Below are 27,285 nucleotides of genomic sequence, written 5' to 3'. Positions count from 1 at the left end.
CCCGGCTGATTTTTGTATTTTTTAGTACAGATGGGGTTTTGCCATGATGGCCAGGTTGGTCTCGGACGCCTAGCCTCAAGTGATCTACCCACCTTGGCCTCCCAAAATTATGGGTTTACAGGCGTGAGCTACCACACCTGGCTTTAAATGTCATCCTTTAAGAGGACATCTGTAATTATGACTTTATATCACATACTAAGTTCTCAGATTGTGTATAGAAAGGAGCGGAAAGTTACTGTTACAGGAAGACCAGTCTGGCACAGAGCCAGTTAACGGATTGTTGTTGGTGTTTGCTGATTCTCCCTAATAATCTGGTTAACAAAGCTTTGGTTGTATATAGTTCCTAGAATACAAGTATGTGTGTGTGTGCATGTATACACACACATATATATGAATCTTAGGAGCTCTAAACAGCAAAATGTGTGTTTCTAAAATAAATACTAGCTGTAAATTCTAGCCATCGTCATTCAGTTTTCTAAAGTAAGCACTTATATTCACTTTTTAAAAATCTGTGAAATAACTTATTTAGCATTCATCCTAGCTGCTGAGAGACGTACTTACTCCCTATGTCATAATACAAGAGCATTTTACTCCCTGTTTACTCCGTAAGCAACCCTTGTTTATGCATTCATTCAACATTTAAGCAACATGTATTGGGTACCTACTTTATGCCAATGAGTGTAATCAAATGAGGAAGTATATAATGTGGTCTTTACCATAGAGGTCTCTACAGTCTTGTGGAAAAGAGGGATGGATGTACATTTCAGTGAGTATTTAGTGGCTAGCCAGCAACTGTCTACAGACCTGATGGTGTGATGCTCTGTGAAATCTGATGTTTTAGAAATCCACTGAATGATTTTTAAACATACCGGTTTTAATAGCATCACAACCTATCTCTAAAAAGACCATGAATATTCTTGTTAGCAGGGCACTAAAGGCTGCACTCTAAAAGACCTAGCCCGCTGGTTACATTAATATCCTTACATAAGGAACATTACAAGCAGAGAGAGACAGAATGGTTACTATTTCAGTTCAGTTCAATTTAACATACAGAGGCATGTCAGAGCTCAGCTGTTCTTGAATTGGATTAACTTTGAGAGAACCAGGGAAAACACCTGCTTTTTTTTTTTTTTTTTTTTTTTTTTTTTTTTTTTTTGAGACAGGGTCTCACTCTTGATGCCCAGGCTGGAGTGCAGTGGCATGATCAAAGCTCACTGCAACCTCCAACTCCTGAGTTCAAGTAATCTTCCTATCTCAGCCTTCTGAGTAGCTGGGACAATAGGTGTGTGCCACCATACCTGGCCAATTTTTATTTTTTCGATTTTTATAGAAACAGGCGTCTCACTGTGTTGCCCAGCTGGTCTTGAATTCCTAGCGTCGAGGGACCTCCTGCTTTGGATTACAGGCATGAGCCACCACACCCAGCCATCTTGCTGTTTTTTTAATATATAATTTAATTAAAATCAACAAAGGTTTGTTTCTTGGAAATGAAACTATGGAGATGTCATTGGCTCAAGTCTTTATTTCCTGCCTCTAGTTATCTTCAGTTGTGGCCTTCTAGAGCACAGAGCTATATGTCTGCATTGCTTTTTTTTCTTTCAACAGCAAGGAATGAATGGTCTCAGTGTCATTCACTGGGACCTTGATAAGGTTTTGTTTACATAATTTTTATAGCAGTATTTATTACCATGAGATTATAATTGTTTATACATATACCCAAAATATTACTAAAAACTTTCCTCAGCATAGCAAAGATCTAATTTGTCTAATCAAAGGTGGCTTTCCATCTAATCTTATAAACTTGTCACAGCATGACTCTTGATGAAGTCGCTTGTCTTATTTCAGTTATAGGTTTTATTTCACCAATGTAAGTCATTTCTGAAAGATATTGTTATCTTAACCCTAGGAAATGCTGAGCTCCCCACACATACTAATACTATATTAAAGTTTTATATTTAATAGCTCACATGGGCCAGGAGCAGTGGTCACACCTATAATCCCAGCACTTTGAGAGGCCAAGGTGGGTGGATCTCTTGAGGCCAGGAATTTGAGACCAGCCTGGCCAAGATGGCAAAACCCCATCTCTACTAAAATACAAAAATTAGCTGGTTGTGGTGGCTGTCACCTGTAATCCCAGCTACTTTCGAGGCTGAGGCAGCAGAATCACTTGAACCCAGGAAGTAGAGGTTGCAGTGTGCTGAGATTGTGCCACTGCACTCCACCCTGGGCAAGAGAGTGAGACCTTGTCTATAAATAAATAAATAAATAGCTAACATTTCTGTGACTTACCCTCTGCTGTTAACCTGAAATTGTAATTTTAACATTATGTGTATTCATGATGTTTATATAACAATTTTATTTTCAGCAAATCTCATTATTTTGTTTGTTTTTCACCTAAAGAAAAGAACGCTTGGTGTATGTTGGTATCAGTATTGAAAACATCATTCCTCCACAAGTAAGTTTCTGATTTGTAATGTTTTTAAATGGGAGATTGTCATAATTGCTCTAAAATTTTACCCACCTTATGTAATGTTAGTGGTTTTATTTATTTATTTATTTATTTTGAGATGGAGTTTCGTTCTTGTCACCCAAACTGGAGTGCAATGGCGCAATCTCGGCTCACTGCAGTGTCTGCCTCCTGGGTTCAAGCAATTCTCCTGCCTCAGCCTCCTGAGTAGCTGGGATTACAGGTGCCCGCCACTACACCCGGCTAATTTTTGTATTTTTAGTAGAGACAGGGTTTCACCATGTTGGCCAGGATGGTCTCGAACTCCTGACCTCAGGTGATCCGCCTGTCTCGGTCTCCCAAAGTGCTGGGGTTATAGATGTGAGCATAGATGTGAGCCACCACGCCTGGACAGTGGTTTTAAATCTGTGATATACCAGTATTAAAAATGGAAATTTAAGGCCGGGTGCAGTGGCTCACCCTTGTAATCCCAGCACTTTGGGAGGCCGAGGCAGGCGGATCACAAGGTCAGGAGATTGAGACCACGGTGAAACCCCGTCTCTACCAAAAATACAAAAAATTAGCCGGGCGTGGTGGCGGGCGCATGTAGTCCCAGCTACTCGGAGAGGCTGAGGCAGGAGAATGGCATGAACTCGGGAGGCGGAGTTTGCAGTGAGCCGAGATTGTGTCACTGCACTCCAGCCTGGGCGACAGAGCAAGACTCCGTCTCAAAAAAAAAAAAAAAAAAAAAAAAAAAAAAATGGAAATTTAAGACCTTCGAGAAATCACCCATAATCCCTCATGATTGAAATTTTATGTATGCAGGTAACTCCAAAATGTGATATCACATCTAAACTAAAGTTACCGCTTTTACCTTTGGAGTATGTTTTCTGTTTTTACCCTGAACTTTATAATGTGTTGTTAGCTTGTTTTGCATGCTGTTTATGTAAAATGACTAAAGAAGAGTTTGGGGAGATTTGATTTTTAATTTTTATTTGGGGGATTGTTGAAAACTTCAGTCTGTATTTTTCGACACAGTTTGGGTTTTTTGAAGGATTACCTTTGTTTTGCATTTATTAGTCTAATTTATAACTAAGGTGGATATATCATGAGTGAAAGTGCATAAAATGTGGTTTGTAATTTACATAATTTGTAGATTTTTGTAATTTGTAAAAATGTGTGTAAGTAATTTCATTCCGGCTTAATTAAATCACAAGCTTAAATGACCTGTCAAGTTATTTCTTTGAGTAGCAAACCCTTTCTTCTAAATCTTTCATTCACGCAGCATACTTGTTGAACATCTTCTATTGCAAATTAAATTATTTATCAATGGAAAAACTTCATCATGACTGTTTTAAAACAAGTACTGGTTATAAACTCAAAAAAGCATAAGAATTTTAATACAGAAGGGTTTCATCCTTTAATCACCAGCATGCTTTTTAATCTGTATACTCAGTGTTGCCATGTTTATTCACTTTTGGAGGGGATCATCTCAAACTTTTTCAAACCTTTCACATGTGCTACCTAGGTGGAGATTACAAAACTATTTATCCCAAGGAACTTTGTTCTGTCATAAGGAATAACCTCGATGCTTATTATCATATTTTTTAAGGAGCCAGACTTTTCTGAAGATCAAGAAGAAAAGAAAAAAGATTCAAAAAAATCCAAAGCAAACTTGCTTGAAAGGAGGTCAACAAGAACAAGGAAATGTATAAGCTACAGGTAAGAAGTGTATGGAAATGTCTACAGTGAAAGAGGATTGATTTTGCAAGTACACAGCATGATCCAGAAGTATGTGCTTTTCCTATCATGCTGATTATTAGCAGTTTTGTGTATATTTCTTGCCTTCCATCTTTAGTCATAGAATTTTTTTTTTTTTTTTTTTTTTTTTTTTTTTTTTTTTTGAGACTGAGTCTCGCTCTTGTTGGCCAGGCTGGTCTCGAATGCCTGACCTCAGGTGATTTGCCCTCCTCAGCCTCCCAAAGTGCTGAGATTATAGCCATGAGCCACCGTGCCCGGCCTAGTCATAGAATTTTAGAGCAGAGTGATCTTTTCCAAATGTAAATCTGTTCATGTCATCCTCTTTTGCTTTAACGTACTTTATCAGATTTCCATAGCTCTTGGGATAAGGATTATTTTTGTTTGTTTGTTTGTTTGTTTGTTTGTTTGTTTTCGAGATGGAGTCTTGCTCTGTTGCTAGGCTGGAGTGCAGTGGCACCATCTCGGCTCACTGCAACCTCCACCTCTCGGGTTCAAGGGATTCTTGTGCCTCAGCCTCCCAAGTAGCTGGGACTACAGGCACCCGCCACCACGCCCAGCTAATTTTTGTATTTTTAGTAGAGATGGGGTTTCACCATGTTGGCCAGGATAGTCTCAACCTCTTGACCTCGTGATCCGCCTACTTCAGCCTCCCAAAGTGCTGGGATTACAGACATGAGCCACCACACCCGGCCAAGCATTGATACTTCTAACAAGGCCAGTAAGGCACTGCATAGTCTCATCTCTACTTCCTTCTCCAACTCTATCTTATCACATTCTCTCTTACAAACTCTCTGCATTTGCTGCATCGCCTTTTAGTCCCTTTGCACATGCTGTTTACCTGCAATTTCCTTTTCAGTTTTAGCTTGTTAACCTCCTCTAGATCAAATCCCCCCATTATGTGCCTTCATAGCAACCAGTTCTTTTCCCTGAAAGCACTTATAATTGTAATGAGTGTGGTTGTGATGATTTATTAACATTTTTCTTCATCACTAGATTGTTAGCATGAAGGTCCTAATGAATGGACCTATTTTACATGAATGGTCTATTTTACATGAATGGTCCATGTAAAATAGACCATGCTTATTTTACATGGACTTGTGTCCCCTATACCTAGCATAGTGCTGACAGATAGTTAATGCTCCATAAGTACCTAAGTGAAAGAATCAGTAAATATTACCTGGTTTACCTTTTAACACCAAAGATACCAGAGAGAGTTTTCCATGGTCACTGTTAGTAGCTATTCCTAGAAACCTTATCTTCTAAAACCCTATCTTCCAGTCTAGTGTTCTTTCCACTAAATCATGCTGTCTCATTCAAATAATAAATAAATTATATTTTAGTTATTTTAGATCATTTTTTGGCCTACAGCTTCTAAAATCTGCTGGGATAACACCAGAGCAGTTTTTTAACTTGAATAACTGGAAAAGGAAAACAGTGGATTTTATGAAACTCTTAACTTTGAACTTGCTTCTTGTAAACTTGCATCAGTAATCATGGAAGAATTTGCTTCTATTGTTAGTGTTAAAACTTTATAAAAATATGGTAGAATCAGTAAGGGTAAAATCACATATATATAGGAATAGTGCCCATCCTAGTCTTTAAAAAAATACTTCAAAAAATAAAAAGTATTCTTCTATGTGTATGAAGTCAAAGCTGACAGATGGAAAGTGCAAATGTGAAGTCAGTTCTGCTGCAACATAACATGTATTTTTAAAAATCACCATGCTGTGCAAAATTATACAGGAAAAACCATAGGGATTATGGAAAATATGGGGTTAGAGACATACATTAAAAACTTCAATAACGACAAATTAAAAAAGATAGGAATCTACTAAAAATGAGAGCGCCATTTTACATATGTTAAATAAACAAGAAATACATAAATACTACATTAATTGTGGCGTTTTATACTGAAAAAAGACCTGAAGCTTGTCTGTGGAAGCAGAGAATTGCAGTTTGTAAATTATGGTGTGGTGGCAGAAGGAGGTTTATCTGAAATCAGAAAAGTATAACATCAGATGCAAAAGGCTATAGTTTTATTATAACACATAGTGAAGTGATGTTACTGGTAGGTGTCTTAGGTGTGTGTGTTTTGTAGATTCCTGTGCAACTCAGTTCAGCTAGGTGTAGTTTTCTGCATTCACCTAGTGTTTCTCACAAATGAAATTGCACATAAATTGGCTGGGCATGGTGGCTTACACTTGAAATCCCAGTACTTTGGGAGACTGAGGCAGGAGGATTGTTTCAGCCCAGAAGTTCAAGACCATCCTGGGCATCATAGAGAGACTGTAAGAGAGAGGGTGGCAGGGAGGAGGGAAGGAAGGAAATTGCACATAAGCATGTATGAATGAAATACATATCATGTTTGAGTTGTTTTGTAATATGTCAGTCATTTTGGAACTAGGTAGAGTATAAATGAATGCATTACACAATACATTTTATATGAAAAAACGTAGTTTACCCTAAATTCCTATTTTATTCGTATATGATTTTAGAGCTTAAAGGGATAATCTGTGTTAATCCACTATCACAGATGAGACAACCAAGACCAAGGGAATATAGATACATGGAGAGTTGTATTCAGAAATCTTTTATCTGAAGCTCTGCATCTGGGATATAAATCAAGGCTGTTTAGTTGCATTAAAAATGACTTAGATTATCATTAAGGCAAGAGTGGGATGTTTCATTCTTTGTAAAATAGTTTCAGATGCCGGAAGTTTCTGATGGTCTTTGATTTTAGCAAACAAATTTCTCAGTAAGAAAGTAGTCACTCAGAGAAATAGGTTATTATGCCACCTTACAGCTGCACCCTGTCCTCAGGACAAATGCTGTTTTCAGTTAACTTTGCATCTGGCATCTGGCTTTATCTGTATCTGCTATTCTACCCTAGTGAATGGATGTGCTGAGTTTTACTTTCTCAGAACTTAAGAAAAATCCACACTACAGCTACAAGAATGTTTCTCATAATATTGCAATTGTGAAAAATTGGAAATAAACTGTTTTAGCTAAATGTGGTACATCTGTAAGGTGAGATACTATGCAGCCAGTAAAAATTACATTGTAAAAGAAGAGCTCTAGATCTGAAATTTGTGAGTCCTTTGAAATTATATATTCTAACTCAGAAGGCAGGATATTTAGTTTTTAGGGACGGGGTCTTGTTATGTTGCCTAGACTGGACTCCCAACTCCTGGGCTCAAGCCATCCTACTGCCTCAGCCTCCCAAGTAGTTGGGACTATGGGTGTATACAGCCACTTCCAGCCTCCAGCTTTTAGTCTTTTTCTGAGACAGGATTTCACTCTGTCGCACAGGCTGGAGTGCGGTGGCACGATCACAGCTCACCGCAGCCTCGAACTCCTATGCACAAGCAGTCCTATTTCCTCAGCTTCCCAGAGTGCTAGGACTACAGGCACACATCATCACACTTGGCTAATTTTTTTAATTTTTAATTTTTGTAGATACAGGGTCTCACCATATAGCCCAGACTGGTCTCAACCTCCTGGGCTCAAGTTATACTCCTGCCTCAGCCTCCCAAGAGTGCTGAGCCACTGCACCCAGCCCCAGCTTTTAGTTTTGATGCTGTTGTTAATCCATTGTGTGCCCGTAATCCCACCCTCTTCAATATTCTCTGGTGATGGAAATGTTCTATTTCTTTGATGTCTGATATGGTGGCCATAGCCATATGTGACTATTGAATACTTGAATTATGTCTAGTGAGGAACAGAATTTTAAATTTTAACGAATTTAAATATATAAATAGCCACACATGGCTAGTAATTACCATTTTTAGCATAGTTTTAAACAAGTTACTTCATCCTTTTGGCTGAGCCCTGAAGTGTAAAAGGCATTTTATATGTGAAGAAATCTTAGGAATCCTTTAGTCTTGATCCTTTTCTTTAAGTCAAGGTAAACAGCTTCAAGAAGTACTTTTACCTAGTTCTAAAATTTTAACCATTTGCGTATGAATTTCAGTAATAATTTCAATAGCAGTAATAATATAGCCCTATTATTGGGACTTTTTTCTTTTCTTTTCTTTTTTTTTTTTTTTGAGACAGGGTCTCACCCTGTCCCCCAGGCTGGAGTGCAATGGTGCATTCTCAGCTTACTGCATCCTCTGCCTCTTGGGCTCAAGCAGTCCTCTTGTCTCGGCCCTCCAAGTAGCTGGAACTATAGGCACGCACCATACACCCAGCTAATTTTTTGTATTCTTTATAGAGACAGGGGTTCACCATGTTGCCCAAGCTGGTCTTGAACTCCTGCGCTCAAGTGATCTGCCTGCCTTGGCCTCCCAAAGTGCTGAGATTACAGATGTAAGCCACTGTGCCCAGACATATTATTAGGACTTAATAGTATTTATGGAACTGTAATTTTGTTTTACTTACTTTGCCATGTGATTTGTATAATTAGGAGTTGGCAAATTATGGCCTGTGGGCTAAATTCAGCTCACTTCTAGTTTTTGTACAACGTGACCTCAAAGTGGTTTTTATAAATGCTTGAAGAAAAGGATAAAAAAAAAAAAGATATCCTGTGAAAATTGTATGGAAATTACCTATAATTCAAATTTTAATGCTCATAAAGTTTTATTGAAATATGTCTGTATCATTTACTTACATGTTGTCTGTAGCTGCTTTGCCCTACAATAGCAGAGTTGAGTAGTTACAACAGAGACTGCATTGTCTGAAAAGCCTAAAATATTTACCATCTGGCCCTTTATAAAAATTTTTGCTGACATTGCCTCAGTCCAGTTTGTCTGCTATCACAAAGTAACCGTAAACTGGATAGCCTGTAATCAACAGAAATTTATTTCTCACGGTTCTAGAAGCTAGGAAGTCCGAGATCAAGGTACTGGCAGGTATGGTATGGTGTCTGGTGAGGGCCTGCTTTCTGGTTCATAGATGGCACCTTCTAGGGTGTTCTTAATCACAGAAGGGATGAGGGGACTTTTTAGGGTAGACCCAATGCCTAGCGAAGGCCTGCTCCTTCATAGATGGCCATCTTCTCACTGTAACCACATATGGTGGAAGAAACAAAGGGTCTCTTTCTGCCTTCTTTTATATGGGCACTAATCTTATACATGAGGGCTCTGCCAAAGACCCCACCTCCTAATACCGTCACCTTGAGATTTAATATTTCTACATGGGGATTTTGAGGGGACATAAACAATCAGACAGTAACAGACATCTGCTAAAGGTAATCTTTAAAAATAAAAGGCCAGCTGGGTGCGATGGCTCATGCCTGTAATCCCAGCACTTTGGGAGACCCAGGTGGGCAGATCACGAGGTCAAGAGATCGAGACCATTCTGGCCAACATGGTGAAACCCCATTGAAACCCCATCTCTACTAAAAGTACAAAAATTAGCTGGGTGTGGTGGCCCGAGTCTGTAGTCCCAGCTACTCGGGAGGCTGAGGCTGGAGAATCCCTTGAACCCGGGAGGCAGAGGTTGCAGTGAGCCGAGATGGCACCACTGCACTCCAGCCTGGTGACAGCGAGACTCCGTCTCAAAAATAAATAAATAAAAATAATTAAAAAAAAAAGAAAAAGCCAGGACAGGCTATAATGTGATCATTGTGTATATTTTAGATTTGATGAGTTTGATGAAGCAATTGATGAAGCTATTGAAGATGATATCAAAGAAGCTGATGGAGGAGGTATGTTTGTCATTCTCTCTTCTTCATAGAACTCTGCCAAGAAGTTCATTCAGGTGCCCAAATTAGGGCAGTGAGCATATGTTTTTATTCTCTTTCCCATTGTGTATCATGATTAGTACTGATGTTAGTTGTCTCAGATTTAGAGTAATTTGTGGACACAATGTCAGTGTATAGACTCAGATCTTACTAATTACTTTTAAAGCAGTTTTGTTTTACAAGCTGAGATAAAACATTGATGTTCCTGCATAGGTTAAAAAATTTACTTCTGATTCCATATAGAAAACTGAGGAAACTTTTCAGTTATCTTTGAGACTACAAAGTCTTAAAAATTATGGATAATCAGAACCGAAATAATTTAAACCAAAATTTTTTAAGTTAACCTATTAAAAGTTGGTTTCTTAATTTCATAGTCTTTAGTAAGTGGCATTAAAATAGAAGAACTTGAAGGTAATTTAATTAAAGCACTGTTAGCCAATGCTCCAATATGGAACATTCTGGTTTCTACTTAGTTATTATGAAAACTCTGGAAAAGATTAATAAGTAGATTGTTTAAGGCTTTTCCAGAGATATATGTTTTATTTACATTTTTGCTGCTGAATTCTCACTTTTTCTGTCCTGCAAACACTGTTTTTAAAAACTCTATTGGCCTCTTTCTAAAGCCTTGTCCAAAAGACAGCTTTCAAGAAGAGATTCTTGAGTGACTGCTCATAGGTATGAGGTTTCTTTTTTGGGTGATGAAAATGTTCTGGAGTTAGGTAGTGGTGATGGTTGCACAACTTTGTGACTGTACTAAAAACATCTGGATTGTACACTTTAAGAGGGTGAATATTATGGTGTGTGAATTATATAAAAATTTAAAAAACAAGAGGTTCCCTACATAGTAAACTTCTCTTTAGTAGGATAAACAAATGCTAAAACTCTGAGACCTCTGTCAGCTGAAGTCATGAGAAAACTGCATATTTGTAGGAAGAAAATAAAGAAATGAAAAGCTGCTAAGCATGAATAAGGACTGTCTCTAGAAATTAAAGGGAAGCTTTTAATAAACACACATTTTTCTCTCCCCGAACTTCCCTCCCCCAAATTCAGGAGTTGGCCGAGGAAAAGATATCTCCACCATCACAGGTCATCGTGGGAAAGACATCTCTACTATTTTGGATGAAGAAAGAAAAGAAAATAAACGACCCCAGAGGGCAGCTGCTGCTCGAAGGAAGAAACGCCGGCGATTAAATGATCTGGACAGTGATAGCAACCTGGATGAAGAAGAGAGCGAGGATGAATTCAAGATCAGTGATGGGTGTGTGGTCTCCTACTAGACTCCAATCCCTAGATACCAGCAGGAATAGGACTGGGCTAGCAGAGAGGCTTGCCCATGCTGTGATGAGGGTTTTCTTCTTCATGTACATAGACAACCTCTGTTTATTTTCAGGATATTTGAAGCAGATTCAAGAATACTAATTTTGGCCCATTTTTAAAATTTAGAACAGAAAATAGATTTATGGTTGTTTAACATTCAAAATTGTATTTAAATTTTACTAACTACAATTAAACTTTCATTTATTGAGAGCTTTCTCTGTACCTCTGTGCCACCTTCTACCAGGTCCATGAGGGATTTCCATTCCTATGTGAAAAATAAATAAGATATTATCCTCTCATGACTCACAGAAGTTGGACTTGGGACTGGTAATCCAGTATAGAAGATCAAGAAAGTCTTCTTTGCAGAGTTGGAATTGGAACAATACTGCAGAGTTTCTCCTTTCAGATTATTAGAAGAGGAAACAAGCATATAAACCACAAAAAAAAAAAAAAAAAGTCATTCTGCATAACTGCTACTAAAATACAGGGAAAGATAAATTAGGGTACAGAGGAAAGTTGGCTTAATCCAAAGAGTAAACCTTAAAGTAGAAGTAAAGCTTGATCTGAAATTTGAGGATGAGTATTTGGAATCAACTAGTATGAGACTAAAAGCAGGATAAGAAAAAGGTATTCTAAGCATAGAAGTCATATGTCCAAGACAGCAAGCCGTAAAATGTCATAGAATGTTTGGGAAACTCCTGTTAGCTCTGGATAGCAGGAATAAGGGGATGTAGTAGAGAGTGCCCTACTGGAGATGTGGCCAAGTGATAAAAAGAGCCAGATTAGGGAGTGTTTTATTTGTCATGCATAAGTGTTTTGACTTTATCCCGAAAATTATACAAAACCAGTGAAGGATTTTAAACACTAAATTAATATGAGATTTATGCTTCAGAAAGATTCATGCTGGCATTCATTTGGAGGATAGATTGAGGGGAAATGAGACCAGATATTAGAGAAACTATTTGTGGAGTTGCTTTTGTAGTTTAGATGAGTATGAAAAGCTGAAAACAGAAGAGATCAGGTTTGAGAGATTATCTTTTAAGAGGTAGACTCTAGAGAAATTATTAATTTATTAGATACGAGAAATGAAAAGGGGAAAGTTAGGATGAATACCACGTTTCTGGTTGGAGTTACTGGATGAGTGATGGTGCTAAATACCAGACCAGGGAACAGAAGAGAGAAGTAGATTGGGAAATAATGAATTCACTTTTGAGTATGTCGAATTTAACATGGGGGACATCCCAAGAGGTCAAAGCGGTACTGAAATCAACATTAATTCATCTTTACAACCCCTCCTAACAGGATAGGTGGCAAAACATTTTCCCCATTTTATAAATAGAGCATTTGATAACAATTATCCAGATACATTGCACTATACTTAATGATTCACTGGGCTCACCAGAATTTGAACTCAGAACTCTTAAAAATGGGTTCACTCTTCTAAATACCATTGTATTTTATCTGGTTTCTCTTGGACAGATCTCAAGATGAGTTTGTTGTGTCTGATGAAAACCCAGATGAAAGTGAAGAAGATCCTCCATCTAATGATGACAGTGACACTGACTTTTGTAGCCGTAGACTGAGGCGACACCCCTCTCGGCCAATGAGGCAGAGCAGGCGTTTGCGAAGAAAGACCCCAAAGAAAAAATACTCCGATGATGATGAAGAGGAGGAATCTGAGGAGAATAGTAGAGACTCTGGTAAAAATAATCTGTAGCCATATGGTAGCTCAACAAATTCTTTTTTTTTTTTTTTTTCTTGTTGCTCATGCTGGAGTGCAATGGTGCCATCTCGGCTCACTGCAACCTCTGTGTCCCGGGTTCAAGCGATTCTCCTACCTCAGCCTCCCAAGTAGCTGGGATTACAGGCATGCGCCACCATGCCCGGCTAATTTTGTATTTTTAGTAGAGAGGAAGTTTCTCCATGTTGGCCAGGCTGGTCTCAAACTCCCAACCTCAGGTGATCTGCCCACCTCGGCCTCCCAAAGTGCTGGGATTACAGGCGTGAGCCAGCACGCTGGCCAGCTCAACAAATTCTTACGACTTTTGGAGTTAAGAATTCTTAAAATTCTGTTCTTAAGACTTATTTCTGACTAAATTTTTCTCATAGAAAGCACATCTGAGAAAATACATACAGATTGATATGTTAACTTCATATCAGATGCCTAGTAGGATTGTGACGACTCCTTGGTTGTCAAATGTTTCCATGCCTAAACCTTCATCTTCATAGGGTTTCTTGGAAATCATTCTCAATAAACTGTGAACATTTCCCTCAGATGCCCAGCTGTTGGAGAGAGAATAATATAAGTTAACTCTCATTTAGACCACAGTCAGTGTTGAGTAGTTTTTACAGATTAACAGTAGTTGATGTTGTTATAGAGTATGCTTATCCCTATTAAGTGAGTAAATAGAGGCTCAACTGCTAAAAGAAATGCGTGGCTTTATGCAATTGGCAAATTGATAGGTGTCATCTTATTGGAGAAGAACCATAGATATGAGTATCAGACTCTGGCCATCCTTGTGGGGTTTTTTTGGTTTTATTTATCTTTTTTCCTAAACCGTCTAAATAAGTGATGATAATATCATGCCCCTTTATCAGTGATTATTTCCTAAGGACAAGGACATTTTCTTACATAACCACAGTGCAATTACCAAATTCAGATATTTTAACATTGATATAATGCTATTACCTAATTAACAGTACACATTCAAATTTTTATCAAGTATCTCTGTATTATTGTTTATATCTTTTTTTTCTTTTCCTAACCCAGGATCCATTCCAGGGCTACGCATTTATTCACATCTCTTTAGTCTCCATTAATCTGGAATGTTCCTCAAATTTTGTCTCATTGATCTTGATATTTTTAAAGAGTACATACTAGTTGTAAGATGTTTCTCAGTTTGGATTTCTTTTATTTCCTTGTGATAAGATTCAGATTATGCATTTATAGCAGGAATAGCACAGAGAATGTTGCATCTTCTGAGTCTCTTTATTATTTTTCCTTATAATTAATAAGCAATTTGTGGGAATTTGAGACTATTTAAATATCCTGTTCCTTATTTTCACCTACTAGTTTTAGTTCCTGTGGATAATTCTAACTCTGTCATTTCTCTTATATTTATTGTTGTTCTGTAAGGAAGAACATTTCCCTTCTCCTCCATATGTTTATTTATTTATGTCAGTGTAAACTCGTGGATTCTTATTCTGATCAGTGGATATACTACATTCCCATCACTATTTAGGCTCCATTTGTCCCAAATTTGGCCAATGAGAACCACTTCAACCTGTTGGCTAGCTATTTTGAAATGTTTGAAATCCACAAAAGAATAACAAGCTTGAATGTCATACTTTGGTGAAATTTAACATTCTGAAAAACAGCTGTGACATAATGCCACAGCCTCACTCTGGCTTGTTGATCAGAGATGACAAGAACAATGCTATTTAGCAGTGCTTTGCAAGTTTAACTAGGTGTGTGTGCTTTATTTAGCAGATTTTGTATTCTTTATGGAGAAAAGTCAAAAATGTATCTTGAGTTCTATATTTATGTGGAACAGATTCATGAGTTTTCTTTGATTAGAGGACTTAACCTCTGCAATACATTGTGACTATAGCCACAGGTAGAACAGCAGATTATCAAGAGGCAGATTTGTGGTAGCCGTCCACCAAGAAGAGCAGTCATGGCAGCTCTGTACCTGACCAGGTAGCTGTAGGTGGACTGCAGTAAGGACTATTTCTAAAAAAGTATAAAACATTTAGGCCGGGTGTGGTGGCTCACACCTGTATCCCAGCACTTTGGGAGGCCGAGGCAGGCGGATCACTTGAGGCCAGGAGTTCAAGACCAGCCTGGCCAACATGGCGAAACCCCACCTCTACTAAAAATACAAAAATTAGCCAGGTGTGGTGGCCAGTACCTGTAGTCCCAGCTACTCGGAAGGCTGAGGCAGGAGAATTGCTTGAACCCAGGAGGTGGAGTTTGCAGTGAGCCAAGATCATGCCACTGCACTCCAGCCTGCGCGACATAGACTCTGTCTCAAAAACAAACAAACAAAAAAGGATAAAACATTTTCTAATCTTGAGGATTCACTGCTAAGAGTATAGATTGTGAGGTTTGGCATTAAAAACCCTCACAGATTGACTCATTCTTTTTTTTTTTTTTTTTTTTTTTTTTTAAGTGAGACTTAAAGGCCAGGCATGTTGTAATCTCAACACTTTGGTAGGTAGCCAGGAGTGGTAGTGCATATGCCTGTGATCCTAGCTTTAGCTACTGGGGCAGCTGAGGCCAGAGGATCTCTTGAGCCCGGGAGGTTGAGGCTGTAGTGAGCCGCGTTCATGCCACTGCACTCCAGCCTGTGTGATAGTGAGATACTCTCTCAAATAAAATGAGACTCCTAAAAGTTACTGTTCACTTAAAAATATTTATGACTGAACTCTGCTTAGTAGCTTTTCATTTTTATAACCTAAGCTACATTTCTACTTAATAGACTTAAATTTTGTACTTTTTTCTTCCTTTTTTTAAAATAGAAAGTGACTTCAGTGATGATTTTAGTGATGACTTTGTAGAAACTCGGCGGAGGCGGTCAAGGAGAAATCAGAAAAGACAAATTAACTACAAAGAAGACTCAGAAAGTGACGGTTCCCAGAAGAGTTTGCGACGTGGTAAAGAAATAAGGCGAGTTCACAAGCGAAGACTTTCCAGCTCAGAGAGTGAAGGTAAGGCATAGATCTCCTATGTATAGAAGTCTAGACAGGGCAAAATAGACATTATAAAGTGAACTCAGGATTGTGACTCTGTACCATTCTTTGAAACTCATATAACCAGGCCAGGCATGGTGGCTCACGCCTGTAATCCCAGCAGTTTGGGAGGCCAAGGCAAGCAGATTACTTGAGGCCAGGAGTTCAAGACCAGCCTGTCCTACATGGTGAGACCTTGTCTCTACTAAAAATAAAAAAATTAGCCTGTGTGGTGATATGCGCCTGTAATCTTAGCTACTCAGGAGGTTGAGGCAGGAGAATTGCTTGAACCTGGGAGGCAGAGGTTGCAGTGAGCCAAGATCGCGCCACTGCACTCCACCCTGGGTGACAGAGCAAGACTGTGTCTCAAAAAAAAAAAAAAAAAAAATCCATATAACCAGTAGTATCTTTGAGATAAAACCTATAATTTTGTGCCTACTATAGTTTAAATAAAAGATACTCGATAAGAGGCTAATTTTTAAGATCTCCATTGTAATTTAAATATTCATTGAAACTGGAAAAGTCTCAAAATTGTGATCTGATCAAGATTATTCTACTTCTTTTTTTTACTCCCTTATTCATGGCCCTCATTTTGAAATAATCTCTTATGTCCTTAATAGCTAAAAAGGTTTCAAATAAAAGTGCCTACTGTCTCTTTCCACCTTGACTATGATTTCAGTTGGAAACTGTTTTATTTCCTAATAGCTGTTAACTGTGCCCCCTACCAGTAGTACAAGACAAGCTCTAAAATATGAATTTCTGACATCCATTTATCCATTCAGTCTTTTTTGTTTTATTTAATATATATATATGTATATATATGTGTGTGCGTGTGTGTGTATTTTTTTTTCTTTTTCTTTTTTTTTTTTTTTTTTGAGACAGAGTCTTACTCTGTCACCCAGGCTGGAGTGCAGTGTTGCGATCTCAGCTCACTGCAACCTCCGCCTCCCAGGTTCAAATTATTTTCCTGGCTCAGCCTCCCAATAGCTAGGATTTTAGGCATGCGCCACCAGGCCTGGCCAATTTTTGTATTTTTAGTAGAGACGGGGTTTCACCATGTTAGCCAAGCTAGTCTCGAACTCCTGACCTCAGGTGATCCGCCCGCCTTGGCCTCCCAAAGTGCTGGGACTACAGGCGTGAGCCACCGCGCCCGGCTTTATGGCCTGTTTTGAAGATTGTTTTGCTTTCATAGATTAAACATGAATTTAAGTTTCAGCCCAAGACAGAAAGGGAAAAAAATGTTTGGATGTGGGATGCTAAAGAAGGGAGGTGAACATCTCTTTTGAATGTGTACTTACCTTCATGTGTCACAGAAACAAACATAAATGCATTAGTTAAGCCATTAAATATGAATATTTATTAAACTAGGCCCTATTCCAAGCACTGGAATATAACAGCAAAGAAAATAGCTCTTATGAAACTCTTATTTTAGTTGGGAAGAAGGCGACAATAAACAAGATAGATAAGTAGAATATATGATATATTAGAGATGAGTGCTGTGGAAAAAAATAAAGGAGAAAAGGGGGTTGGGAAAGTAGTTGAATTTCATATAGTATACTAAGGAAATCCTCACTAAGAAAACATCTGAGTGAAAACCTGAAAGAAATGTTGTGTGTGAGTCATGCAGTTATCTAAAAGAAGAATGATACAGGCAGATGGAACAATAAATATGAAGGCCTTGAGGCATGTTTGTGCTCGTCATGTTCAGCAAACAGAAGGGAGTGCAGGGTTGTTGGAGCAGAATGAGTGAAGCAAACATAATGAGATGAAGCAAAGAAGTCAGTGGGGACCAGTCAGCAAACGACAGCCCACCTGCTTACATAAATAAAAAAGCAAGGTTTTTGTTTTTGTTTTTGTTTTTGAGACAGGGTCTCACCCTGGCTGGTGTGCAGTGGGACCATCACAGCTCACCATAGCCTCAGTCTGCTGTGCTCAAGCAGTCCACCCGCCTCAGTCTCCTAAGTGGCTAGAAGTGGCATAAGCCACCACACTGTGCTAATTTTTAAATTTATTTTATAGAGATGAGATCTTGCAGTGTTGCCCTGGCTGGCCTTAAACTCCTGGCCTCAAGTGATCCCCCCTACCTTGGCCTCCCACAGTGTTAGGATTACAGGTGTAAGCCACTGCACCCTGCCCTGTAATACAATTTTTACTGGAAGACTACCATACCCATTTGTTTACATATTGTCTGTTGCCTGCTTTCTCAAAAAGCTGAGTTGTTGTGACTGAGACTATAGGGCCTGCCTCTTACATGAAAAATGTGCTAATCTCTGATGAGAAATAGTGCTGTGCAGTTAAACTTTCTGCACTGATTATATGTATGCTGATCGTTAACAATAGCCACTAGCCTCATATGACTATTGAGCACTTGAAATGTGGCTAGTGTGACTGTGGAACTGAATTTTTATTTTTATTTAATTTTAACTAATTTAAATTTAAAATAACCACATGTGACTAGTGTTTACCATATTAGATAACTCAGAGTAGGGCATTGTATAGACTTTGGATTTTTATTTTGTGTAAGGTGAGAAACATTTGGGCCAAAGCACAGATGAGTATTCAGAGGCAGATGAGGAGGAAGAGGAAAGCAAACCATCCCACATTTTGAGCAAAAGAGTGATATGATCTGACTTAGATTTTAATTTGCTGTGGTAGTTGTGTTATGAATAGATTGAAGGGGGGCCAGGGCAGAAGCTAGAAGACCCATTGGGACGTTATTGTAATAGTCCAGGTGAGAGATGATGGAGGGTGGAACTGGGTCAGTGGCAGTAAAGGGATGAAAGCAGTCACATTATGGATATGTTTTAAAGTGAGACCCAAAGGATTTACTGTTGGGTGGGATGAGAGAAAGAAAAGAATCAAGGATGACTGAGCAATTGGGGGAGCAATTGCCAAAAACTAAGTTGGTAGAGACCACAGTGCTGCAGGTTTAAGGAGAAAGTTTAGGAGCCCAGTTTTAGACACATCATTTGAGATGCCTGTTTAGAGATATCCAAGCTTAGATGTCGAGTAGGCAGTTTGATACACTAGTCTGGTATTCAGCGGTTGCCTAAAATAAATATGAGAGCCGTTAGCACATAGATGGCATGCCAAGTTGTGAGACTAGGTGAGTTCTTCTAAAATGGAAGTAGAGTCATCTTCAGTATCCATGGAGGATTGGTTTCAGGATCCCCACAGATACCAAAATCCTTGGATTTACAAGTCCCTCATATAAAATCGTGTCATATTTGCATATAACCTACCCATATCCGCTATATACTTTAAATAATCTCTAGAATATTTAAAATACCTGATACAGTGTAAATGTTATATAATTGTTATACTGTATTGTTTAGTGAATGACAAGAAAAAAGTCTATGTATGTTCAGTTCAGACACTACCATCTATCTTTTTCCTGAATATTTTCCATCTGCAGTTGGTTAAATTAATGGATAGGGAGGCCCAACTATAAGACAAAGAAGAGAAGACAATTAAGACTACCAAGGGCATCTGATAACTAAGATGAGAGTTGGCACAGTGTTTAAGATGTACAGAGTTGGGTGTCCAGTTTGAATCTTTCTTTATCAGCATGTTGACATTGATAACCTAGTTTGTGTACTAGTGGGAAGGAGTTTGTTAGTTTGTAACTAACCTGTCTTCATTTAATTCAAGCATTATCAGACATCTTCCCCAAGAAGTCTGCTGTTGGCTGGGCACAGTGGCTCACGCCTGTAATCCCAGCACTTTGGGAGGCCAAGATGGGCAGATCACTTGAGGCCAGGAGTTCGAGACCAGTCTGGCCAACATGGTGAACCCCCATCTCTACTAAAAATGCAAATAAATTAGCTGGGTGTGGCGACACACACACCTGTAATCCCAGCTACTTGGGAGGCTGAGACAGGAGAATTGCTTGAACCTGGAAGGCAGAGGCTGCAGTGAGCCGAGTTTGCGCCACGATACTCCAGCCTGGGAGACAGAGTGAGACTCCATCTCAAAAAATAAAGAAGGCCAGGCACGGTGGCTCATGCCTGTAATCCCAGCACTTTGGGAGGCCGAGGCAGATGGATCACAAGGTCAGGAGTTCGAGACCAGCCTGGCCAACATAGTGAAATCCCGTCTCTACTAAAAACACAAAAAGTTAGCCGGGCGTGGTGGCGGGCGCCTGTAATCCCAGCTACTTGGGAGGCTGAGGCAGGAGAATTTCTTGAACCCGGGAGGCGGAGGTTGCAGTGAGCCAAGATCACGCCATTGTACTCTAGCCAGGGCAACAGTGCGAGATTCTGTCTCAAAAAAATATATATAGGCCGGGCGCGGTGGCTCACGCTTGTAATCCCAGCACTTTGGGAGGCCGAGGCGGGCGGATCACGAGGTCAGGAGATCGAGACCACGGTGAAACCCCGTCTCTACTAAAAAATACAAAAAAAATTAGCCGGGCGCGGTGGCGGGCGCCTGTAGTCCCAGCTACTCGGAGGCTGAGGCAGGAGAATGGCGTGAACCCGGGAGGCGGAGCTTGCAGTGAGCCGAGATTGCGCCACTGCACTCCAGCCCGGGCGACAGAGCGAGACTCTGTCTCAAAAAAAAAAAAAAAAAAAAAAAAAATATATATATATATACATTGTCTAAAATCATAAAGTACACCATGAGTCATATTGGGCATTGTTATGGGACTGAGAAGAGAGAAATCAGGCCAATTATTGAAAGGAAACTATGTACAAGCAATTCTGAAAGCAGGACGTGGGGTGAATATGGGGAGGAAAAGGAGAATTAAATTCGTTTATGGTTAACCGTGCCAATGGCTTAAATGTGCTGTTTATTCTAGAGAGCTATTTGTCCAAGAACTCTGAAGATGACGAGCTAGCTAAAGAATCAAAGCGGTCAGTTCGAAAGCGGGGCCGAAGCACAGATGAGTATTCAGAAGCAGGTGAGGAGGAGGCGGAAGAGGAAGGCAAACCATCCCGCAAACGGCTACACCGGATTGAGACGGATGAGGAGAGTTGTGACAATGCTCATGGAGATGCAAATCAGCCTGCCCGTGACAGCCAGCCTAGGGTCCTGCCCTCAGAACAAGAGAGCACCAAGAAGCCCTACCGGATAGAAAGTGATGAGGAAGAGGACTTTGAAAATGTAGGCAAAGTGGGGAGCCCATTGGACTATAGCTTAGTGGACTTACCTTCAACCAATGGACAGAGCCCTGGCAAAGCCATTGAGAACTTGATTGGCAAGCCTACTGAGAAGTCTCAGACCCCCAAGGACAACAGCACAGCCAGTGCAAGCCTAGCCTCCAATGGGACAAGTGGTGGGCAGGAGGCAGGAGCACCAGAAGAGGAGGAAGATGAGCTTTTGAGAGTGACTGACCTTGTTGATTATGTCTGTAACAGTGAACAGTTATAAGACTTTTTTTCCATTTTTGTGCTAATTTATTCCACGGTAGCTCTCACACCAGCGGGCCAGTTATTAAAAGCTGTTTAATTTTTCTTAGAAAACTCCACTACAGAATGACTTTTAGAAGAAAAATTTCAACAAATCCTGAAGTCTTTCTGTGAAGTGACCAGTTTTGAACTTTGAAGATAAATAATTGCTGTAAATTCCTTTTGATTTTCTTTTTCCAGGTTCATGGTCCTTGGTAATTTCATTCATGGAAAAAAATCTTATTATAATAACAACAAAGATTTGTATATTTTTGACTTTATATTTCCTGAGCTCTCCTGACTTTGTGAAAAAGGGTGGATGAGAATGCATTCCGAATCTGTGAGGGCCCAAAACAGAATTTAGGGGTGGGAGAAAGCACTTGTGCTTTAGCTTTTTCATATTAAATATATATTATATTTAAACATTCATGGCATAGATGATGATTTACAGACAATTTAAAAGTTCAAGTCTGTACTGTTACAGTTTGAGAATTGTAGATAACATCATACATAAGTCATTTAGTAACAGCCTTTGTGAAATCAACTTGTTTACTATTGGAGATAACCACACTTAATAAAGAAGAGACAGTGAAAGTACCGTCATAATTAACCTAAATTTTTGTTATAGCAGTTTCTTGTTTTAAAAAAAATAAAATCATCTGAAAAGCGTTTGTACAGTAAAATGTATAATGAAGCTTTGCCAACCAGACTGTGCTAGCAACAAATTTTTTTAAATAGCTTTATGCAGTGGTAATAAGGTGGCCTCAAATACATTGTGTCTGATGGAGAGTTATTAGTGAAATGAATGTGGTCTTTCTTAAGGCCTGGGTGGACTGTAAACTTTGCCAATAGTATAACTCTTGTCTTCTGGCCACTTGATGTTTAAATATCTGAAATATCATTTTGAAAAAATACATCTATATATAACATACATGAAGAGATGCTAAGCTGACAGTGATATTTTAGCACATTTGAAGACTGGGAAGAGATTTTCAGGTGAATTTTAACTGGTCTATTCTTGCCCTTAGTATCTACTTCAAATTGAAGTCTACAAGCAAAGCAGTTCCTTTGGGAGGTTTTTAGTTTGAGTTTTAGCGTGTGTGCGTGTGCGTGTGTGTTTGTGTGTGTGCATGTGCGTGTGTGTGTGTGTGTGTGTTGGAATTTCCTATCTGCCTGGATATATTAGCAGAGTTTGAATGTAGTTTTGGCCTTTGGCCATTAGACTTCTATTAAAATTCATTAATAGTCATACAACCAACATAGAGTTGAATGAGAACTGCCGATGTAATTAATAGGCATGACATCCATTTCAAACATCTCAACACTTTAAAGAAAAGCCCTTTGTTTCAAGAAAAAAGGGTTTGTAACTAACTAAATACCTAACATGTAATTGACACTAAAATATGAACTTTGTCTTATTTAGTTTCTGTTATAGCTGTAAAATTTCAGGCAGAGCCATAACATTGTACAGAGTGTAGCACTTGTGATTAAACCTAGCCTGTTAAATCCAGAAACCTTCAACCATTACTTCTGTGGATACTTTTGCCCTGGGATTTGGGTTTTTCTGTTCCGGTGTTGTGTCTGTTGCCGGCAATGGACACACCATATCTGCTGCTGGCCCAAGGAACGTCATTAATTTTTCTTTCCAAATTAAGTATTATGTGCTAGTCAGTGTATAGTAAAGCACTTCTCTTTTTTATTACTAAAAAGCTGGCATTAGATTTGCATTATAAATACCTCTCTAGGAACTTTATACTCCTTTTCCTTCTTCAACAGGTATTGCCCTTAAATCTTATCTTTTGGCCGTGAAAGTTTATAGCTATTGTTTTTCAGTCGTTCGTTGTTTTGTTTTGTTTCACTTTAGTTCTGTAGTACCTGCCCATTAATATTTTTGCTTTGATTCTAGCAATGTGTATGTATCTGTATAAAAAATAAAATAATGAAAGCAACCTAAAAATAGGATGCACCAATAGCATGTGGTTCCAAGTAAGTTGTGATTTTTATTTTGAGACAGTGTTCCACTGGAAGGGAGGGAAGGGCTTACATTCACAGACAGTAAAGCAGGGCTGTGGAAGAAGCTGCATTCACTTACAGTCTCCTTTCCAGCTAGGTTTGTTTTTTTTATTTGCAAGTCAGCTAAGAATTAACCTTTTAAACTATCTAAAACAGGCAAGCAATATAAAGATTTCTACTAGTGCAAGGTAAGTGGTTTGAATGTACAAGTGCCCTTTCCTGCCACCCAGTCTCACCCTACCATTTTAGTCCTGCAGCTGGGTAAAGCCACTATTGTGTGGAAACTCTCCCATGTGCCCTGTCTCTACCTCTGGACACACCAGCTCCTTCTTCCACCTATTAGTTCTATTCCTCAGTTAAGCCAAGTGATCAGAAGTAGTATTAAATGGGTAGATAATTTTAACAGGATGCATAATGTGAGATAAGGAGTTATTTTTACTCTTCTACTATAGAAAGCCTAAGGTAATTTTTACCATCGCAAAGACTGAGTATTCCATTTAGCAAATGTCCCACTGACATGGGTTTGGAGACCACTTGTGCTGCCTGATATTTACCAAACTTGAATAAGTGTTTGTCAACTTGATAGTGAATGTACCCCTTCTCACCTTATATTTTGATTAAATCAATTAACTATAGGTTATCTACCAAGAATGTAATCCAAGCAGTTGATAAAACATGCAGATTGATTATTGATTATTAAATTTTGAGCAGTGCAAAAACGGTTGTGCTGCTTCGAGTTCGGATTCAGTCCCTCAAAGAGTTTATGATCACTGAAGTACACTCTGAAGGTATTCTGAAGAAGTTAAAAAAAAATTTAGAAAATGAAATGTTCTGTATACAAAGAGAATACAGTCACTACGAACTGCAGAAAGTATAGGAAAGCAGTAATTGATCTAGAGTTTAGACAGTCTTGGATCTTTTTTAGAGCACTAACCATGGATTTAGACTCAAAATAGCTGCTACATAATAGAGCCCTTTAATAATTTAAACCCCCCTTTTTGAAATACAAGTTGGACTCCCAATATCAAACTCTAGACTGTAACAAATGTATTAAAGGGAGATGTAGATTAGTATTCAGTATATTTAGTTTGCAATTTCTGTAAAGGTTGGAAAACTAGTCAGCTTTTCACAAAGCAGAAGCTTTGAACTGAAATATGTGTGAAAAGGACTCAGACTGAAAACATTTTGGTTTTGTACATCAGTGCTGATGAAATAGTGTTTAGTGTAAAACATTTTCCATCATTGGCACATTACTGCAAAATGATGGCAGAAATATTTTCAAGAATGTACATCAAGTTATATTTCCTTGACATCCTTTTTCAATTGGTCAAGGTTACAGATTCAGAGAATAAAGGGTAGTTTCATTTAGAATAAATTCATGTCTACTGGCAATCTATATAAAAGTGACCTGCCCAAGAACCAAAAACTTCAAATGCGAATGAAGCTTTTGAAAAATAATTTTTAAACAATTTTAAAAGGGTGTTATACATATCCAGTTTTTACTTTTTGGTTTGAGCAAAGTACATATATTAAGAAAAACATGGACGCTTACTTGTTTAAGTTAATAGTCAAAATGTTGAGGAAATGTTAGCTGTTTTTAAGTGGGATTGGTGGGGTGTCCTTTGTCACAAGGAATGCTTTTTTAGCTTGTTTGTGGGCATAAGAGATGTTAACCCTTTGCTAGTTCTACCACACAGCTGTAAAGAACCTAATGAATCTACAAGTTTAATATTCAGAAAAAGCTAGGAACTCCGCTCTTTACCAATACAGTGGAACAGGTCCATTATTCAAGGTGATGCCTCACAGCTGTAGAACAACTATTCAAAGACCCAGAGTTAAATGGTACATGTGTATATGTGTGTGTGTGTGCACACACACACTTCAGATAAGTATCAGAAGGAATAAAAATGAATCCATCAACTATTGAAAGAAATGAGATGGCTGCATTGCAACAGATACAAATATTATGAACATCATTTAATTACAGAAAATCTAGAGAACAGTTTCTCCTGATGTTTGACATTCTCAAAATATATTCCTCGTTCTCGAAGAAGCAGAGAATGCCAAGGCTGCATATCTGCTGTAATCTACCTAGCCCTCTTCTGCTTAATAAGATCCATTATTGAATCTTCTCAGATTAAAATCCATTCCTATATTATCTACCTTTCCCAAAGTGTATACCTGTAAACTTACCTTGGAAGTGGCAAGTTAACTGATTTTTTTGTGTCGTTTTTATACCAATCCTTAAGGTCAAAGCATTTTGCTATCAATGTATTTAAACTGAGTTGCTGTATGTTCACTCAATTTGTTTTCAAAATATTTTGCTCCAACTTAAATTATCTTTTAACATCTTTTGAGTGCCAAGAATTGCTAAGTAACTGTAATATGTTGAAGAGAGTAATCGCCAAGTAAGCAAGCAGTCATAAGCCAAAATGTAATGAGCTTAGTATATAACCACTTTAGATTATACACTCACCACTTTTTGTATTCATTCACGCAAACCCTCCTGGAAGTCGATTAGAATAGGATCCCATTTGTGGACTTTTTTTCCTCCTTTTGGACACCTGAGCACAATTTTTTTTTTCATTTCATATTTATACCACTTTGGAAAATTCAGTAAACCCAATTCTGGCACATCGTAATGGTTTCAGTTAGTGAAGATGTTATTTTTATTTTAATAACTTTAAAATATGACTATCCTAGGCCGGACGCGGCGGCTCACGCCTGTAATCCCAGCACTTTGGGAGGCCGAGGCGGGCGGATCACGAGGTCAGGAGATCGAGACCATCCTGGCTAACACAGTGAAACCCCGTCTCTACTAAAAATACAAAAAATTAGCCGGGCGTGTTGGCGGGCGCCTGTAGTCCCAGCTACTCGGGAGGCTGAGGCAGGAGAATGGCGTGAACCCCGGGGGGCGGAGCCTGCAGTGAGCCGAGATCGCGCCACTGCACTCCAGCCTGGGCGACAGCGAGACTCTGTCTCAAAAAAAAAAAAAAAAATGACTATCCTATACATAAGTTATATAAGAGGGCATAACAATAGATGAGTAGAAATTTATTAAATTTCTTGGATATTTTGAATGAGAAAAAACATTTTTTAAAGGAATTTTTTTTTCCTTTTTTGGCCAAACCGGTACAAGCTAGAAAGTGTGCTAAGGACTGAATACTTGCCTCGTGCTTTTTGCCACTGGATGATGTAAGTTAAGAATGGAATTGTTAATCCTGAGTATATATTTTCTTGACTTTCATCAGTTTCTAAAGAAATCTAATGTAAGTGTTTAGCGGTTTTGTTTGATCTGTATTTATTGAGTTCTGGTCATAGACCAGCAGCTTGCACGTCATGCTCATGAACAGCCAGAACACAGTTATTGGGGAACTTCATGGCTCAAAACCTTCTGAATCATTTAACTTATTTTGTATGTTGCAAAAAAAAAGTTTATTTTGCTTGAGAGTCACCTTTTTTTTTTTTTTTAAATAACTGTACAGCTTTTAAGGGATGGGAGGTGGGAAAATACCCTAAAATAGGATGTAGATTTTTTAAAATTTTGTTTATGCTAGATCATCTACAGGTGCATTATGTAATTAAACCTAAAATTGTTTAAAAATTTGTGCCATGTCTTTTTCATTCTCCTGCCCTTTAGCAGAATTGGTGCATGTCAACTGCTATGTGGACAAGCCTTGAAATTAGAGTAACAAGCCCTGTCTCCAAACCTTTAAGGTCACTGCATGAAAATTGCACACACACACACATACACACAGATCTAGCTTATATTAGTAAATGGATTTTCAGGATCAGAACAGCTACAATAGCCCAGATTTGGCTGTTAACAGCATCTTCTTGTAGCGCATGATTTTTGTGATGCCTAACTAGGGTATTCTCAATGTTAGTCTGGTGTTCTATTCTCTTTCAAAGTAGCTTCTTGATGATGGTATCTGTTGTAGCTTGCC

General features: G+C 38.6%; 1 protein-coding gene across 2 annotated transcripts in view; it reads left to right on the top strand.

Moving 5' to 3' along the window:
* Positions 1 to 26,805, top strand: part of RSF1 (remodeling and spacing factor 1) — a 163,156-nt gene extending 136,351 nt beyond the window's left edge. For both annotated transcript variants that reach the window (XM_055283029.2, XM_055283028.2), the window contains exons 10-16: positions 2,401 to 2,455; positions 4,059 to 4,168; positions 9,787 to 9,854; positions 10,941 to 11,148; positions 12,687 to 12,907; positions 15,729 to 15,917; positions 20,737 to 26,805. In XM_055283029.2, the coding sequence (XP_055139004.1) occupies positions 2,401 to 2,455; positions 4,059 to 4,168; positions 9,787 to 9,854; positions 10,941 to 11,148; positions 12,687 to 12,907; positions 15,729 to 15,917; positions 20,737 to 21,308 (1,423 nt within the window). In that variant the 3' untranslated portion in view covers positions 21,309 to 26,805. The remainder of the gene's footprint in view (positions 1 to 2,400; positions 2,456 to 4,058; positions 4,169 to 9,786; positions 9,855 to 10,940; positions 11,149 to 12,686; positions 12,908 to 15,728; positions 15,918 to 20,736) is intronic.
* The last annotated feature ends 480 nt before the right edge of the window (positions 26,806 to 27,285 follow it).

This window comes from Symphalangus syndactylus, chromosome 6, assembly GCF_028878055.3.
Source record: "Symphalangus syndactylus isolate Jambi chromosome 6, NHGRI_mSymSyn1-v2.1_pri, whole genome shotgun sequence".
Classification (NCBI taxonomy): domain Eukaryota; kingdom Metazoa; phylum Chordata; class Mammalia; order Primates; family Hylobatidae; genus Symphalangus; species Symphalangus syndactylus.
Note: the sequence above shows the minus strand (reverse complement) of the source record. Positions and strands in the feature narration are given on the sequence as shown.